General features: G+C 46.6%; 1 protein-coding gene across 3 annotated transcripts; it reads left to right on the plus strand.

Annotated features, from left to right (window-relative positions):
• The first annotated feature begins 612 nt into the window (after positions 1–612).
• On the plus strand, positions 613–15646 carry LOC311369535 (E3 ubiquitin/ISG15 ligase TRIM25-like). Of its 3 annotated transcripts, none has more exons than XR_014640131.1 (4): positions 613–867; positions 5504–6571; positions 14493–14648; positions 15460–15646. XR_014640131.1 is itself a non-coding variant. In XM_084487763.1 (4 exons), the coding sequence occupies exons 2-3, from the start codon at positions 5506–5508 to the stop codon at positions 14585–14587; spliced, it is 1161 nt and encodes a 386-aa protein (XP_084343889.1). In that variant the 5' UTR covers positions 613–867; positions 5504–5505; the 3' UTR covers positions 14588–14627; positions 15460–15645. The 3 variants fall into 3 exon arrangements, 2 of the variants coding, with proteins under 2 accessions (XP_084343889.1, XP_084343888.1); XM_084487763.1 differs by having other exon boundaries at positions 14493–14627; positions 15460–15645; XM_084487762.1 differs by lacking the exons at positions 14493–14648; positions 15460–15646 and adding an exon at positions 12352–13248.
• Positions 15647–15903: the final 257 nt, after the last annotated feature.

The following is a 15903-nucleotide window of genomic DNA, read 5'->3' on the forward strand; positions in this document are numbered from 1 at the left end:
TGTCAACAGTGGGTACATGGAGCACAACATAGTGGGTCATAGCCTGTCCAATGCCCACGCTTATACTCATACTGAGCCAGTATCCTGTGTACTTATACTCATACTGAGCCAGTATCCTGTGTACTTATACTCATACTGAGCTAGTATCCTGTGTACTTATACTCATACTGAGCCAGTATCCTGTGTACTTATACTCATACTGAGCCAGTATCCTGTGTACTTATACTCATACTGAGCTAGTATCCTGTGTACTTATACTCATACTGAGCCAGTATCCTGTGTACTTATACTCATACTGAGCCAGTATCCTGTGTACTTATACTCATACTGAGCCAGTATCCTGTGTACTTATACTCATACTGAGCCAGTATCCTGTGTACTTATACTCATACTGAGCCAGTATCCTGTGTAACTATACTTATGATATACACCTGTGAGAGGTGTAGATAGTGTACATCGTTTTTATCTTTATTTTATTATTTTGTATTTATCTCTTATATCTCTCTTTTGCTCTACTTTTGACTCTTAAGCTGGTGTGTGTGTGTGTGTGTGTGTGTGTGTGTGTGTGTGTGTGTGTGTGTGTGTGTGTGTGTGTGGGTGTGGTACAGGTAAACCATGTCATCCTCTTTAGTTAGTTAATGATTGATGGTTTTACTGGTGGCTGGTGTTCAAAGTCTCCTTCCTCATTCGATCTGTCTTCACTGTCTTCTTTAGAACTGTGTTAGCGTTCGTCTCGGTTCTCAACTCTTACTTTGTGTTTTGGTGAACACCTGAATCTCTTCCTTCGACTGATCTTCATTTCCTTCTGTGCTGTAATATTTTCACACGACAAGGGGCAGGACACGTTTTCATCACGGAGAAGCTACGGTACAGCTCGCTAAATGTCATGTTTTCTTTAGATTATTGGTCGTATATTCTCACTGTATTGATATGTTCTAGATCAGTGGTTCTCAAACTTTTAATACCGCGTACCACCTCAGAAAATATTTGTCTCGGGTTGGTCAACTGTGGTCAGCTGTACAAAGTGGTAGCACTAGAACAGACACAGAGACACACACGCACACAACAAGTGAGAACATTAAGAATAACAACTGTGTACCAATAACCTGTTTGAAAATGTAAGGCTAAATACAAATAATATTGAAAGTTGGCCAGCCCGCTGATAACTGCACTTCCATAAGCCTCATGAGACGGACGCGCCTGCCTCTGCAAACACAGTCCTGCCATGTCTACATGTAGTATACATACACTGAGGTCAGCTTCAGTCTCAGGGGGGTATTCCATCAACCAAGCTAAACGCAAAGCCGGGCTTATTCCGCTTAGCCTGGCTTCTTTCAGCTAGAGTTTCGTTCCATTAATGTGGCTTAAGGGAATCTCCGCTAAGTAACCATGGCAATTTATCCACCCAAACTAACCTGGTCGGGAGCAGGTTAACTGTCAGGCTAACTTGAGCGGTGTTTCAGAGAAATCCATCTGTCAGCAACAATTGTACCATCAGAAGGTTCCGCCAAGCCTAGTCCTCACAATTTTGTCATAAATGTACATATATGAAGTACAAACAGCGTATATTTTCACTAAGGGTCTAAGATTAAATGATGCAAATGAAATAATTCAATGAATTGCTATCTATTATTACTGTGGCTATTTTTTCAACACATTTCTACACTAATCTATGTATTACTGCGTAATCAGGAATCAGAGGCTGGGTGAATGGTCTAGCACTTGTCCTGTGATACGCGCGACCCGAGTTCGCGTCCAGAGCAATTCATAGTATTCTTGGCGTTGGCTTCATTTTGTAATTCCCTTTATTCATTTTATTAAATCCCTAATTAAGAATATTCAAAGAAATGGAAAATAAATGGCATGAAAAGTTATTTGATCTCATTATTATCTCTAGTAATCCTTCCTACTATTACTTGCGTGGGGATTGAATCCCGGACGACCGGGTGCAAGTCCGACACGTTAACTCGAGACTATCTCCCTGATTCCAAATCGATAGTCAATATTAAATTAAAATATGTTACGCTTAATACTACTTATGCATTCAACAGATCGCCGATTTCTGTGCCAGGCAGCCTCCCTGTTTCTATTAATGGTTACGGTGTTCCCTTTTTGAGTTATTATATGCGTGTACTCCTCATAGACCTCCACAAGCAGCTTCTGTTCACCGCTGGAAAAGATCCCGCTCGGTCCTTTTCAGACGTTTAATCCATGATTCGACATTCACGGTTATGGGCTGGTTACATATCTCGTGAATGCGCGTATAGGATGTCTCACAGTAACGGATGTTTGCGCAAAATCAGCAGATTTTGAGCAGTTCTCCAGTGTGCGCGCGGTGCACAGCGCACACAGCGCTCCGGCTCCGTTTGCCTTTTTTTGCGCAGGTGGGGAAACGCAGGAGTAGTACAAGATACACGTGTAGTTTTGTTTTGATGACCTGACGGTGAGTTACGCAAAAGTGCCGTACCAGTTATGTGCACCCCTGATTGTAACCGCGGGTGGAATTGTTGACCGGGGGGGGGGGGGTTGCAGGCGGACGGGATTGTTGACGGGGGGGAGGGTTGGTACGTTGAGAGAGATCTAACGGGTATTTTTCTTTTTTTGGCGTGACATTTGTTGCGTGTGCGTGAGAGAGTGAGATATTTATACTGACAAATCGCATTAAAAAATAAATATAAATATAAAAATTAATTTAAAAAGCGGAATCAATTTGTGGCGCTCGTTGTTGAATTTGTGGCGCTGCACCACACATTGGTCTATGTATGGGAAACACTGGTATGTATGTATGTATGTATGTATGTATGTATGTATGTATGTAGTAATGAATGATATTTTGGAAACTCTTTAGCGTACCACTTAATAACGCATCACGTACCACCAGTGGTACGCGTACCATAGTTTGAGAACCGCTGGGTTAACCTATTCAAGGTTATCTCTATTATGGCTGGGTATTCCCTACAACCTCACGACGTGATACGTATCACGACACAGAGGCCACGATACGATGCGCATCGCGATACACGTTGATTTTGAATAATGACCATGTCCTACACAGAATTTACTACAACAGCTGTTCTTCATTATTCTCTATGGATGGCACAACTTAAAACACTCACAATTCAGGCCCAGAGAGTAAAAAGTAAAAAAAAATTCTAATCCCAGAGTTATTAATATATGCAAATAAAATATACTTTCATTCTTAAACGTAAAATGGCATTTTCTGTTGTCTCTTATGCTTTTAGATTTTTGATGCAACAATAATATTCTGGTTTCACATGACTTTAAGTGCACTTCTATTGGCTGTAGGAATGTCCACCTGACGTACCAGTTATTTTATAAAAAAAAACATTAAATACAGAAAACTGTTTTAACAAACTTCAAAGTGTCCTTGTACTGGCAGCTAAGGCTTCACATGTTTTCAGGTTTTTGTGCAGAAACAACAGTGGATGACCGTGCTCAGGTTCCAGAGCACCTCTCTGAGCTGTAACTATATCTCCAGCAGTGGAGAACTCCCTCTCTGCCGCTTCACTTGTACCTGGGATGCAGAGGGCATTTCTAGCTAAGTTAGACAGTGAGGCAGCCCGGTGCTCCCTCCACCAACTGAGTGGATCCTCAGTAACAGACAATGGCTTTTTGTTTTGCTGTATTGATGCAGTAGCATCTTTATCGATGCGCGCATCAGCAAGGAGTACGTCACGATATACTGCCATATCGATTTTCTTTTAGCACAGCCCTACTCTCTATCCCAGGGTGCGGCTCAGGTCTGTTCAGATTTTGTCATGTCCTTTCATTACATTCCTTGTTACAGTACTTGCATTACATTCCTTGTTACAGTACTACAGTACTTACATGACCAACAGGCTGACAGGCTGTTGGTCATGTTTGATAAAAAAGTACATGAAGTGCTTTGGGGTCAATTCTTAATGTAAACATTAATATTTTTAATGATGCACCAGGTTAGGCAAGGCAACTTTATTTATATAGCACTTTTCATACACAAGGCAGACTCAAAGTGCTTCACATATTAACATTGTCATACAATAAAAAGAAAATAATAGATAAGTAAAACAAAAAAAGAGAGTAAAATAAATAGAAATAAAGGCTAAAGTTAAAAAAGCATTTTAGAAAGTGCAATGTATTTAAGATCAGATCAACAGTCTCTCTGGTATACCCACGTGGTATACCCACTTTCTCTGGGACTCCAACCCGGATTCTAGGACTCTAACCCAGACAGAACTCTGGTCTCAAACCCTTCAAAGTTCATTCAGGTTAGAGGGTTCCCTGTACAATTTACAGCATTAGTTCTATGAGAATTTATAAGACGGGTGAATGAAGCATTCTGATTGGTTCCCAACTGTTGTATATTGAGCGTATAAAGCGCAGCTATGATGCCCATTCAGTTTACAGAGTTCAGTATCACTCCGCGCATAACTTGAACTGTTGTTTATTTATATATAAAGCAATAGCATAGTTCACTGAAGCCTAAAATTATGTTGATTGATGGAGAGGGTGGAAATGTTGTAAAGCAATAGGCACACGGTGAGTGAACTCGATAGTAGGCTAAATTGCCGGGGCCCGCGACCTGAGCTACCGTCTCTAGCCTTCTCTCTGAAGGACGCTACAGTGTGTTGCATAGCAACCGCCGTACACTTTGAAGGCAGCCAGGAGGGACTACTTTTTTGTATTTGTTAAAAAAATGCTTTTCCGACTTTCTCACTTTTTCAAAATTGAGGGTGTCTATGACTTTCATTTCACCATACTTACGTTTTCTAAAAGCAATAGATCACTTCAGTCAGTGAAATGTTCTCATTATACCACAGTTAAGGGGGTCGTCGTCCCTCCACTGCGCGTCGGGACGGACAACGCCCCTTAACTGTGGTATAATGAGAACATTCCACAGTCGTGATCTATTGCTTAAATATTTCATATCCCTAACCAAATATTGGATAGAATCTGATCGAATCTGCAATTAATTGATTCTGGACGTCATGACTATTTGAATAACTTCCAATGTTGTGGTTTTGTGTCATTTGGATACGTTGTATTTGAACCTCTAGTTTGTTTTCAGGGACAGAAAAAGTGCTTCCATGTTAAAAGTGAAAGTGTAGCGTTGTGACACTCGGCTGTTTCAACTTGGCAGAAGTCTGAGACTTCTCACCCTATGCAAACGTTGTTTTTGGACACATACTTATCCCATATTTTAGACAATAATTGATATAAATGTACTTTGAGAATGTATAATTCCTTTAATTTAAATCCAAAGTAACATGACATGGAGGCACTTCACTCATTTATAAACTAAATAATCAGACAAACATTGTAAGGTGAGTCCAAAATATTGACCCCTCATCCTCAGTGAAGCTGTCCTGTCTGCAGGACTTCATGTTGTACCTCCTATTGGATGAAGATTTCTGCTTGAAACAACAAAATATATAACGTATAAAGCACTTGCATTTGAACAAGTTCAAACTGTTATTTTACTATTGTTATCCATGTTTTATAGGAATGGCCTCTGCTACTTCCTGGTCTGAAGAGGACTTCTCCTGTTCCATCTGTCTGGATGTGTTCAACAGCCCAGTCTCCACACCATGTGGACACAACTTCTGTAGAACCTGTATTACAACGTTCTGGGATGACCAAGTCCAGTACAAATGTCCTGTTTGCAACGAGCTGTTCCACACAAGACCTGATCTACGGGTTAATACCCTCTTATCAGGGATGGTTGATCGGTTTAGAAGTTCTGCACTAGTCAAAGAGCAGCCTTGTGTTGGACCAGGAGAAGTTCCCTGTGACGTCTGTACTGGGACCCAGCTGAAGGCTGTGAAGTCCTGCCTAATGTGTTTTACCTCTTACTGCCAAACCCACCTGGAGCCTCATCAGAGAGTCGCAGGCCTGAAGAGACATCAGCTGGTCGAGCCTATGGACCGTCTGGAGGACAGGGTGTGTAAGAAACACGACAGACTTCTGGAGCTCTTCTGCCAGACTGAACAGGTGTGTGTGTGTCTGTTCTGCACAGAGGGTGACCACAAGTCCCATCCTGTTGTACCTCTAAAGGAGGAATATGAAGTGAAGACGGCCCAGCTGGGGAAGATAGAGGCTGAAGTTCAGCAGATGATCCAGGAGAGACAACTAAAGATTAAGGACATCAGAGACACAGTGGGAAGTAGCAAAGCAGACGCAGACAAAGAGATAGCCGATGGTCTGCAGGTCTTCACTGCTCTGAAGCGCTCTGTTGAAAAGTGCCTGGATGATCACAACCAAACGGTTAAAGAGAAACTGAAATCCACAGAGACAGAAGCTGAAGGCCTCATCAAAGAGCTGGAGCAGGAGATAGAAGATCTGACCAATAGAAGATCAGAGGTGAAGCAGCTCTCATACACTGAAGACCACCTCCATCTCCTCCAGACCTTCAGATCCCTGAAGGATCCTCCACCTACCAGGGACTGGACGACTGTGGAGGTCCGTCCTCCGTCATACGTTGGGACCTTGAGGAGAGCCCTGGATCAGCTGGAGGAGACACTGAACATGGAGATGAAGAAGCTGCCTGACCTGGAACCAGATTTAAAGAAGTGTAAGTGTTTGTTTAGTTTGATTCATCATTTTGTTTATTTTTACGATGTGCGTGCGTTGTCAGATCATCATCATTACGTGATTGAAGGGTAGGGAGAGGACAGAGAGGCAGTGGATCGGTGGGAGGTAGTAGGCAAGAAATGCAACCCTTATTCAATCAAACAGAGCCTATGCTGCTATCAACCAACGAGGCTGTTTAGGCTTTTAACTATACGTGTCCTACTGTTAATAATAATAATAATAATAATTCATGAAATTGATATAGCGCTTTTCAGTGACCCAAAGACGCTTACATTGTGGAAGACATAAAAAACATGAAAGGTGTCAGGGGGACATGGGCAGGGGCAGGGATGAAGGTGGTCATGGGTAGGGGAGGTCGTAGGCTTGGGAAAAGAGAGAGGTTTTTAGAGTGGATTTGAATGTGGGAAGTGAGGGAGAGTCGCGGACAGGTTGGGGAAGAGAGTTCCATAGTCGGGGGGCTGCCCTGGAGAAGGCTCTGTCACCGAATGTTTTCAGTTTGGAGGGTGGTACGGTTAGAGTGAGAGTGGAGGAGGATCGGAGGGCTCGGGAGGGGCGATGGGGGATGAGGAGGTCAGACAGGTAGGGCGGGGCCAGGTGGTGGAGAGCTTTGAAAGTCAGCGGGAGTATTTTGAAACTGATACGTTGTTTGATGGGGAGCCAGTGGAGAGTGTGGAGAACGGTAGTGATGTGCTCACGGGACCGGGTGTGAGTGAGGAGGCGAGCAGCAGAGTTTTGGACCATTTGGAGTCTATGGAGGGAATGAGAGGTGACGCCAGTGAGGAGGCAGTCGTCAAGACGGGAGGAGATGAAGGCGTGGATAAGGGATTCAGCAGCAGGGGGGGGAGAGGCAGTGTCTGATTTTGGTGAAAGAAGGAGGTCTTGACAATGGAGCTGACATGGGGATCGAAGGAGAGGGTGGGGTCCAGGATAACACCAAGATTGCGTGCCAGGGGGGAGGGCGTGATGGTCGAGGCGTCGATGGTGAGTGAGATAGGTCCAGTTTTATTGAGAGTGGATTTGGTGCCTATGAGAAGGAGCTCTGTTTTGTCGCTGTTAAGTTTGAGAAAGTTGTGGGTCAGCCATGTTTTTATTGTAGAGATGCAGGTTTCGATGTGGGTGAGGGGAGGGTTTTGGGTGGTTTTGGTACTGATGTACATCTGAGTGTCATCTGCGTAACAAGTCGAGATTGAGTTTGCGGATGATGTGACCAAGGGGGAAGAGGTAGCAGATGAAAAGAAGGGGGCCGAGGACTGAGCCCTGAGGGACCCCCTGCGTGACAGGAGAGAGGGTGGACGTGTGGCCAGAGAGGGAGACGAACTGTTGCCTGTCGGTGAGGTAGGAGGTGAGCCAGTCGAGTGCAGTGCCCTCAACACCCTGTTGGCGCAGCCTTTTGAGGAATGGTGTACAGTATCAAAGGCTGCGCTGAGGTCTAGGAAAAGCAGGATGTTGAGGGCACCGCAGTCTGCAGAGGTGAGGAGATCATTGATGACTTTGACAAGGGCAGTTTCGGTGCTGTGAAGCGGGCGGAAGCCAGACTGGAGGGGTTAATAGAGGTTGTTTGACTGGAGGGGTTCATAGAGGTTGTTTGACTGGAGGGGTTCATAGAGGTTGTTTGACTGGAGGGGTTCATAGAGGTTGTTTGACTGGAGGGGTTCATAGAGGTTGTTTGACTGGAGGGGTTCATAGAGGTTGTTTGACTGGAGGGGTTCATAGAGGTTGTTTGACTGGAGGTGGGTGTGGAGTTGGGCGGCGACAATGCGATCCAGAGTTTTGGAGAGGAACGGCAGGTTGGAGATGGGGCGGTAGTTGGAGAGGTTGGCTGGATCATGGGTGGGCTTTTTGAGGATGGGGGTGATGGAGGCAAGTTTGTAGACAGAGGGAACATGACCAAGAGATAGGGACTGATTGAAGAGGGTGTTGAGGTGGGGGATGAGGAGAGGGAGGCAAGCCTTGGTTAGAGTATTTGGGAGGGGGTCGAGAGAGCAGGTGGATGTCTTGGACGCAGTGATGATGTCCAAAATGCGGGAGGAGTCAACAGGGGAGAAGGCAGTGAGAGAAGGGGAGGGTGGGTGGTCAGGGAGGGGGGGGGGATAGGAATGGTGGGGGTGGAGGAGTTACTAACGGCGGCAGACAGGGAGCTGTTGATTTGGGAGATTTTATGGTTAAAGGCGAGGAGGAAAGAGTTACAGAGGTCAGGTGAGGAGGGTGGATTAATGTCCGGCGGCTGGAGCAGTTTGTTGACGGTGGAGAACAGGATGCGGGGGTTCCGGTTGGTGCTGTTGATGAGGGTGGAGAAGTGGGCGGATTTAGCAGCATGGAGAGCGTCACGGTAGGAGGAGATGTGATGTTTGTAGGCTTCGGCGTGAACGGTGAGGCGGGTTCGCTTGCATAACCGCTCGAGTTGGCGGCCAGTCTGTTTCATGGTGCGGAGTTCCGGGGTGTAACAGGGGGCGGAGTTAGTGAATGAGACAGAGGAAGTCTTCCAGGGGGAAAGGGAGTCAAGGGAGTCAGAAAGGATGGAGTTGAGCATGATGGCATAGTCGTCAGGGGAAGAGGGGGCAGAGTCAGAGTCAGTCTGGGGAAGGCAGAGGACATGAGCTGGGAGAGTGAGAGTGGGTTGACTGGTTTGATGTTGCGGTAGGAAATGGAGCGCTTTTTGGGATTATGGGGTGAGGGTAGAGGAGCGGAGAAGAGGATGCAGAGATGATCAGAGAGTGGGAAGGGGAGAGGATGGGGGTTAGATACGGGTAGGGAGGCGGAGCAGACTATGTGGAGGATATGGCCTTTGGTATGGGTGGGGAAGTCAATGTGTTGGGTGAGGTGGAAACAGTCGAGAAGGGAGAGGAAGTCAGATGTCAGTGGGGCGGTCGGCTTGTCCGTGTGGATGTTGAAGTCACTGGTAAGTAGGAGGCGGGAAGAGAGAGAGGACGCAATGGTGAGGAGTTCAGACAGTTCAGAGAGGAAAGATGGGCGTGGCTTCAGAGGACGGTAGATTAGAACAGTGGTGAAAGAGTTGGGGAGGGAGAAGGCAAGGTGTTCAAAGAATGAGATAGATGGGAGGTTGAGGTTCAGTTCAGTGATGGACAGGGATTGTTTATGAAGAACGCCAACGCCTCCCCCTCGGCCAGAGAGGCGGGGTTTGGCAATGTAACTGTAATTGGAAGGAGTGGCTTGATTGAGAGCGTAGAAGTCCAGGGGCTGTTGCCATGTTTCACAGAGGAGGAGCAGATCCATGTTATTGTCCAGTAGCAGTTCAGATATAACGGGTGATTTGTTGGAGAGGGAGCGACAGTTCAGCAGTGCGAGGGAGATGGATGGGGGGCAGGGGAGGGGGAACGGAGGTTAGTGAGGTTGGCAGTACGGCAGGTGGGGGTGACGGGGGGGCGAGAGTTAGTCCAGAGTGAGGGGATGGGTGAGCCATGGGGGAGGTGTTGGTTGCGAGAGGGGCCAGAACCTGGATGGATGTAGCGGCGTCGGCGGAGGATTCCGGCTGTGCTGGCTGCAGGGGCAGCAGCAGCAGAGAGACGATGGTTATTGTTGAGGCGGTGAAGGTCAGCGGCGGTGTAGCTGAGTGGGCCAGAAGTTGGTGGAGTAGAGGAGAGAGTCCTAAGAGTCTGGAGTAGCAGGAGTGATAATCCAAGGTGGAGACGAGACATGACGGCGGATGAAAGAAGGCCGGGTAGTATATTGGTGGTGGCTAGTAGCTGATTGGCTAGAAGCAGGGAGGCAGTGAGTTGTGTGTTGTTGCGTAAGACTTGCGTGGATTTCTGACTAAAACTTTGCGGACGCCAAAATCTGGAAAGCTGATGCTCACAAAAAAATCTGGATGTATCAATCCTTGCGTAAGCACGATTTCACACAGATTCTCTTTGTACATCCCAATTAACGTGAAATTGAGCGCACATGCACAAGCCCGTCTCTCCACCCATTTCCATCTCCACCTGTCTCCTCCCTCATTTAATATGCTAATTTGTATAAATAAACCTGCAGTAGTGCGCTCGTTAGGAGAAAGGAGAACATGGAGAAAGGAAGAAAAAATAACTTTAGTGAATGCGAGGTGGAGGTGCTGATTTCGGAGGTAGAGGCCAGAAATAAGATCTTGTTTGGCTCTCTTTCCTCCGGAATCAGCACCAAAAGCAAAAAACTGGCGTGGGAAAACGTTGCCAGGTCGATCAATGAGGTTGGGGCCGAAAGCCGAACTGTGGCTGACATTTAAAAAAGTGGTCGGACAACGTCCACTATTGTAGTCCACTATTGTAGTCCACTGTTGTAGTCCACTATTGTAGTCCACTATTGTAGTCCACTATTGTAGTCCACTATTGTAGTCCATTGTTGTAGTCCATGAGGGAGAGAGAGAGGCCGTTTCTCAATGTGCGTTCTCGTCTGTACTTGTGTACTTTGCGTTCTTGTGAAACGTCATCAGTCGTAGCCCAAGTACTGTTCCAATTCCAAGTACGCATCAAGTCAAGTACAGTCGTAAAACCCGTGTGTGTTCTCCATGCGTTCTTAAACTGGCCGTTCCACCGAGGACGCATCGGAGGTGACTCGTGTGGACTTGGACCGTTAAATATCCCAGGATGCATTTCGCATTACCATGTTTTAAAATATTAGTATGTAAGCTATAATAATAGGCTATATATAGGAACATTTGACATATATAACAAAAATGTAGGCCTATTCATTCAAAATATTGACATACTATTTTAAAATTAAAGAGGCTGGGGTTTTGTTTAATATAATTTGTTTTTATTGTATAAGTCGCTGATAGAGGAAACCCATCACAACGGCAACGAAAATCTTGGTCGGATCCATCCGATCGTGTGTGTGTGTGTGTGTGTGTGTGTGTGTGTGTGTGTGTGTGTGTGTGTGTGTTCTAATAGAGTCATTTCTCGCTCATTCGTTATTATTATTATATCAATAGTCTACTCTCCAACTACATAGCCAGTTAGGCACGCGCATCTGTACCCTACATATAAAAAGTTGTGTGAATAGCTTATACACACGATAAGCATATCTTTTCATTTATATTCATTCAAAATATTGACATACTATTTTAAAATGAAAGAGGCTGGGGTTTAGTTTTATATCATTAGTTTAAATTGTTCAGTAGTGTATGCCTACATGAGGCCGTAAAGCAGTTAACAGAGCTGAGGTGGTGACGTCACAGGTGCGTACTCGCGTCCTCGGAAGTCTGTACTTGGAAGTCTGGACTTGCCAAGTACGCACTTCCAAGTCCGCGAGTCCGTAGTTTGCGTACTTGGTATTGAGAAACGGCCAGAGACTAACAAAGACCACACTACCCTCCACCACGTGACTTTAACCAGACTCCTCCAGAGTGCTGTGATGTCCACTGATTGCTCAACGAGCAACAGCTGAGGCAAACGGCTAGAGTGAGACCAACTGAAAACTAATCTGAAGTGAAACTAAAACTGTGATTCTGAAAAAAGTATAAATGATATCGAAATTCTGATTAAATACTATCGAAGATACAAATGTGTAGATTTGTTTAATAGTTTGAGTGATGGTAAACGGTTGAATTTTGACCAAGTTATGGTGTGTGTGTGTGTGTGTGTGTGTGTGTGTGTGTGTGTGTGTGTGTGTGTGTGTGTGTGTGTGTGTGTGTGTGCCTGAGCGTCCTCGGATTTAGCATCCTAGCATATCTAAGATGTCAATGCTTCCAGCAGTACTAGTGATGATGATGAGGATGATGATGAAGATGCAGAAGGGTTCAGTAGCTCATCATGTCTTGTTCTCCGTCAGATGCCTGTGAACTCACACTGGACCCAAACACAGCCAACAGACGACTCTCTCTGTCTGAGGACAACAGAAAGGTGACGCTGGTCGGAGCGGACCAGTCGTATCCGGATCACCCAGAGAGATTTGACTCCTGGTCCCAGGTGTTGTGTAGAGAGGCTCTGACTGGCCGCTGTTACTGGGAGGTAGAGTGGGAAGGCTTTGTTGGTATAGCAGTGACATACAGAGGAATCACAAGGAGAGGACGGGGTGGTGACAGCAAGCTTGGAGAGAACAACGAGTCCTGGAGGCTTGTTTGTCATGATGATGGTTACTCTGCCGTGTACAACGGTAGACTGACAGACATACGTCTCCGCCCCGCTGGCTCTACCAGAGTAGGAGTGTATCTGGACCGGCCTGCTGGCACTCTGTCCTTCTACAGAGTGTCCCCAGGTGGAGGAGGGTCCTCAGACACACTGACACACATCCACACCTTCAGGACCTCCTTCACCCAGGAGGACCTCCTCCCTGGGTTTAGGGTATGGTGGGACCGGACCTCAGCGTCTCTGTGTGAGTTATAGTCTCTCTCTCTCTCTCTCTCTCTCTCTCTCTGTGTCCCGTCCCGTTCGGGCCGGGGCCCCGTTTAGGTTTACGTTATGTTTGCGTCAGCGTCAGTTATAGTATGTATAGTTATAGTCTGGGACGGGCGCACACACACACACACACACACACACACACACACACACACACACACACTGCTTTTGCGTCAGTGTCTCTAGGGCAGTTATAGTCTCTCGCTCTCTCTCTTTTACTCTCTGTCTCTCTCTTTTTTTCTCCCTCGGTCTCTTTCTCTCGCATCTTTCCCTCCCCCCCGTCTCCCCCTCCTCCCCCCATCCCCCCCTCCTCCCCCCGTCTCCCTCTCCTCCTCCCCCCCCCCCGTCTCCCCCTTCTCCTCCCCCCCGTCTCCCCCTCCCCCTCCTTTTTATGGGGCTTCCTAAAAGTTGATGATGATGAATCATGAAAGGAAGAGACTTTAAGGATCTCCCATAGGGTTAGCTAAGCAGCTTTTATTAAGATCTCATTTTTAATTTGAAATGTATATTAAATACCTATTGATGGTAAATCACATGTTTTTTTATGCAACTATATATTTGTAATTTTCAGACATAAACATGTTTGTTCTATGGACTATGATATCATCATTTTTGTCCTAATCAGATTTTATATTTCATTCATAATAACCAAGAGGTCTATGGGATAATGTTGCATGTTGTAAATGACTTTAAACTGAATCTTGATTCCTTTTGTTCTGTTGGGAACCAAACGGCCGCAGATGCTCAGTTATTAAAGATAGGCCTACGTGCACACCTGTTTATGGTTAGTAATGTCTGCAGCTTCTATTGTTTCAGTCCTTGTGTTTATTGTGTACATGTAAGGGACTATTTTTCTGTTGTATTTGTTCATGAAGCATAATGATAATAAACAACTCAGTGGATCAACTGAATGTTCTCGTGTGTTCAGCCCATCATCATTCTCCTTTTACTACTAAATAATGTTACATAAGAGCCTTAAGAATAATAATATATTAATCAGAACACCCCCCCCCCACCTCACCATGGTAACACCCCCCACCTCACCACGGTAACACCCCCCCCCCCCCCCCCCCCACCACGGTAACCCCCCCCCATCATTCCCACCCCCCCTGAGTGCAGGACCACCTTGGCTGTTCTACCGTCTGCTTAAGGTCGGTAAAGTGTTCTTATGATGCTCCTGCCGCTGTGCAGGCTCTCTTTGGTCATGGTTATAATATTTATATTGTGGAGCCCACGGGTTCATTTAGTAAGTTACGTTTCTTGTTTGTGTCACAGATCTGGTAGTCTGGTAGTGTTTTTGTGTTCCTTCAATATGTGTTGTATACGTTTGGGTGAACACAGATCTCCTCACACTCCTCTTTTCAAAACAAGGGTCCATTTTGTTAGCAGTGACGCACGTAGGAGGACGGTCTGACGGAGGCTCAGGGGCCGTCTGGCTCCAGGACGCCTACGGGTTAGACAGGGGACACCTGGCATCCAACCCACAACCTTTAGAGCAGGCAGTCACACACCCCCCAGACCACTGGACTGTTGTGGTGTCTGTGTGTCTCTGACCTCCACCCCCTCCACCCTCAGGGTCTGTCAGGGCACCCCCAGCCCCGCTGCAGGGGGGCTCTGCTGGGGGCCGTCTACCGGAGCGACCGGCTGGAGGTGGACCTCCTGAACGCTGACATCACCGCGCACACGCACGCCGCCAGCACCCAGAGCAAGGTGCTGGAGGACGGGTGGTCGGTGGGTTATAGACGGTGGTAGGTGGGTTATAGACGGTGGTAGGTGGGTTATAGACGGGTGGTAGGTGGGTTATAGACGGTGGTAGGTGGGTTATAGACGGTGGTAGGTGGGTTATAGACGGTGGTAGGTGGGTTATAGACGGGTGGTAGGTGGGTTATAGACGGTGGTAGGTGGGTTATAGACGGTGGTAGGTGGGTTATAGACGGTGGTAGGTGGGTTATAGACGGGTGGTAGGTGGGTTATAGACGGTGGTAGGTGGGTTATAGACGGGTGGTAGGTGGGTTATAGACGGTGGTAGGTGGGTTATAGACGGTGGTAGGTGGGTTATAGACGGTGGTAGGTGGGTTATAGACGGGTGGTAGGTGGGTTATAGACGGTGGTAGGTGGGTTATAGACGGGTGGTAGGTGGGTTATAGACGGTGGTAGGTGGGTTATAGACGGTGGTAGGTGGGTTATAGACGGTGGTAGGTGGGTTATAGACGGTGGTAGGTGGGTTATAGACGGTGGTAGGTGGGTTATAGACGGGTGGATGTTGGGAGGGTTGGTAGATCACGGGGTGGATGATGTATGATGGGTGATGATGAATATGAGGATGAATTGGTGGATTGTGACGGATTGTAGACGGACAGAAAAAGAACATGCTTGTCAGAAGTGATTCTTCTTCCTGTCTGGTGAACGACGGTGTGTAGCTGTGTGTGTGTGTGTGTGTAGCGGTGTGTGTGTGTGTGTGTGTGTGTGTGTGTGGGTTGAAGTGAGCTGCTGTCAGTGACTCCTCCCACTCTGGTTTGTGTTCATTCTGGCTCCCCATAAGGTCGTCCCTCTGGCTCTGATCTGTCTGCTGATTGGCTGCTCGGTCTCGGAGGCGGAGTCCCACCTGTTGCGTCAGCCAGTGGTCCGCGAGGTGGTGGGGGCGTGTCTGACACACACACACACACACACACACACACACACACACACACACATCTTTGTCAACTCTATTAAATAGAATAAAGGATATAATGCCAACAATTGCTCTTGGTGTAACATTTTATATATTTATTGTTGCAGTTCTATGTAAATATTGTCTAATAATCTTTGAAATATTCTTATATATAATCAGGGCTGTAGTCAAGACCACCTTTGTCGAGTCCAAGACAAGTCCAAGACCAGGACTAGTGGAGACCGAGTCAAGACCGAGTCCAAAGAGGTTCAAGACCAGGACTAGTGGAGACCGAGTCAAGACCGAGTCCAAAGAGGTCCAAGACCAGGACTAGTG

Source organism: Micromesistius poutassou (assembly GCF_964030765.1).
Source record: "Micromesistius poutassou genome assembly, chromosome: 24".
NCBI classification, from domain to species: domain Eukaryota; kingdom Metazoa; phylum Chordata; class Actinopteri; order Gadiformes; family Gadidae; genus Micromesistius; species Micromesistius poutassou.

Excerpts from the sequence above, each read along its gene's own strand:
- LOC311369535 (XM_084487762.1), top strand. The coding sequence starts at position 5,506 with ATGGCCTCTGCTACTTCCTGGTCTGAAGAGGACTTCTCCTGTTCCATC. Across the intron at positions 6,572-12,351 it reads GGAACCAGATTTAAAGAAGT|ATGCCTGTGAACTCACACTG; the intron begins GTAAGTGTTTGT and ends GTTCTCCGTCAG.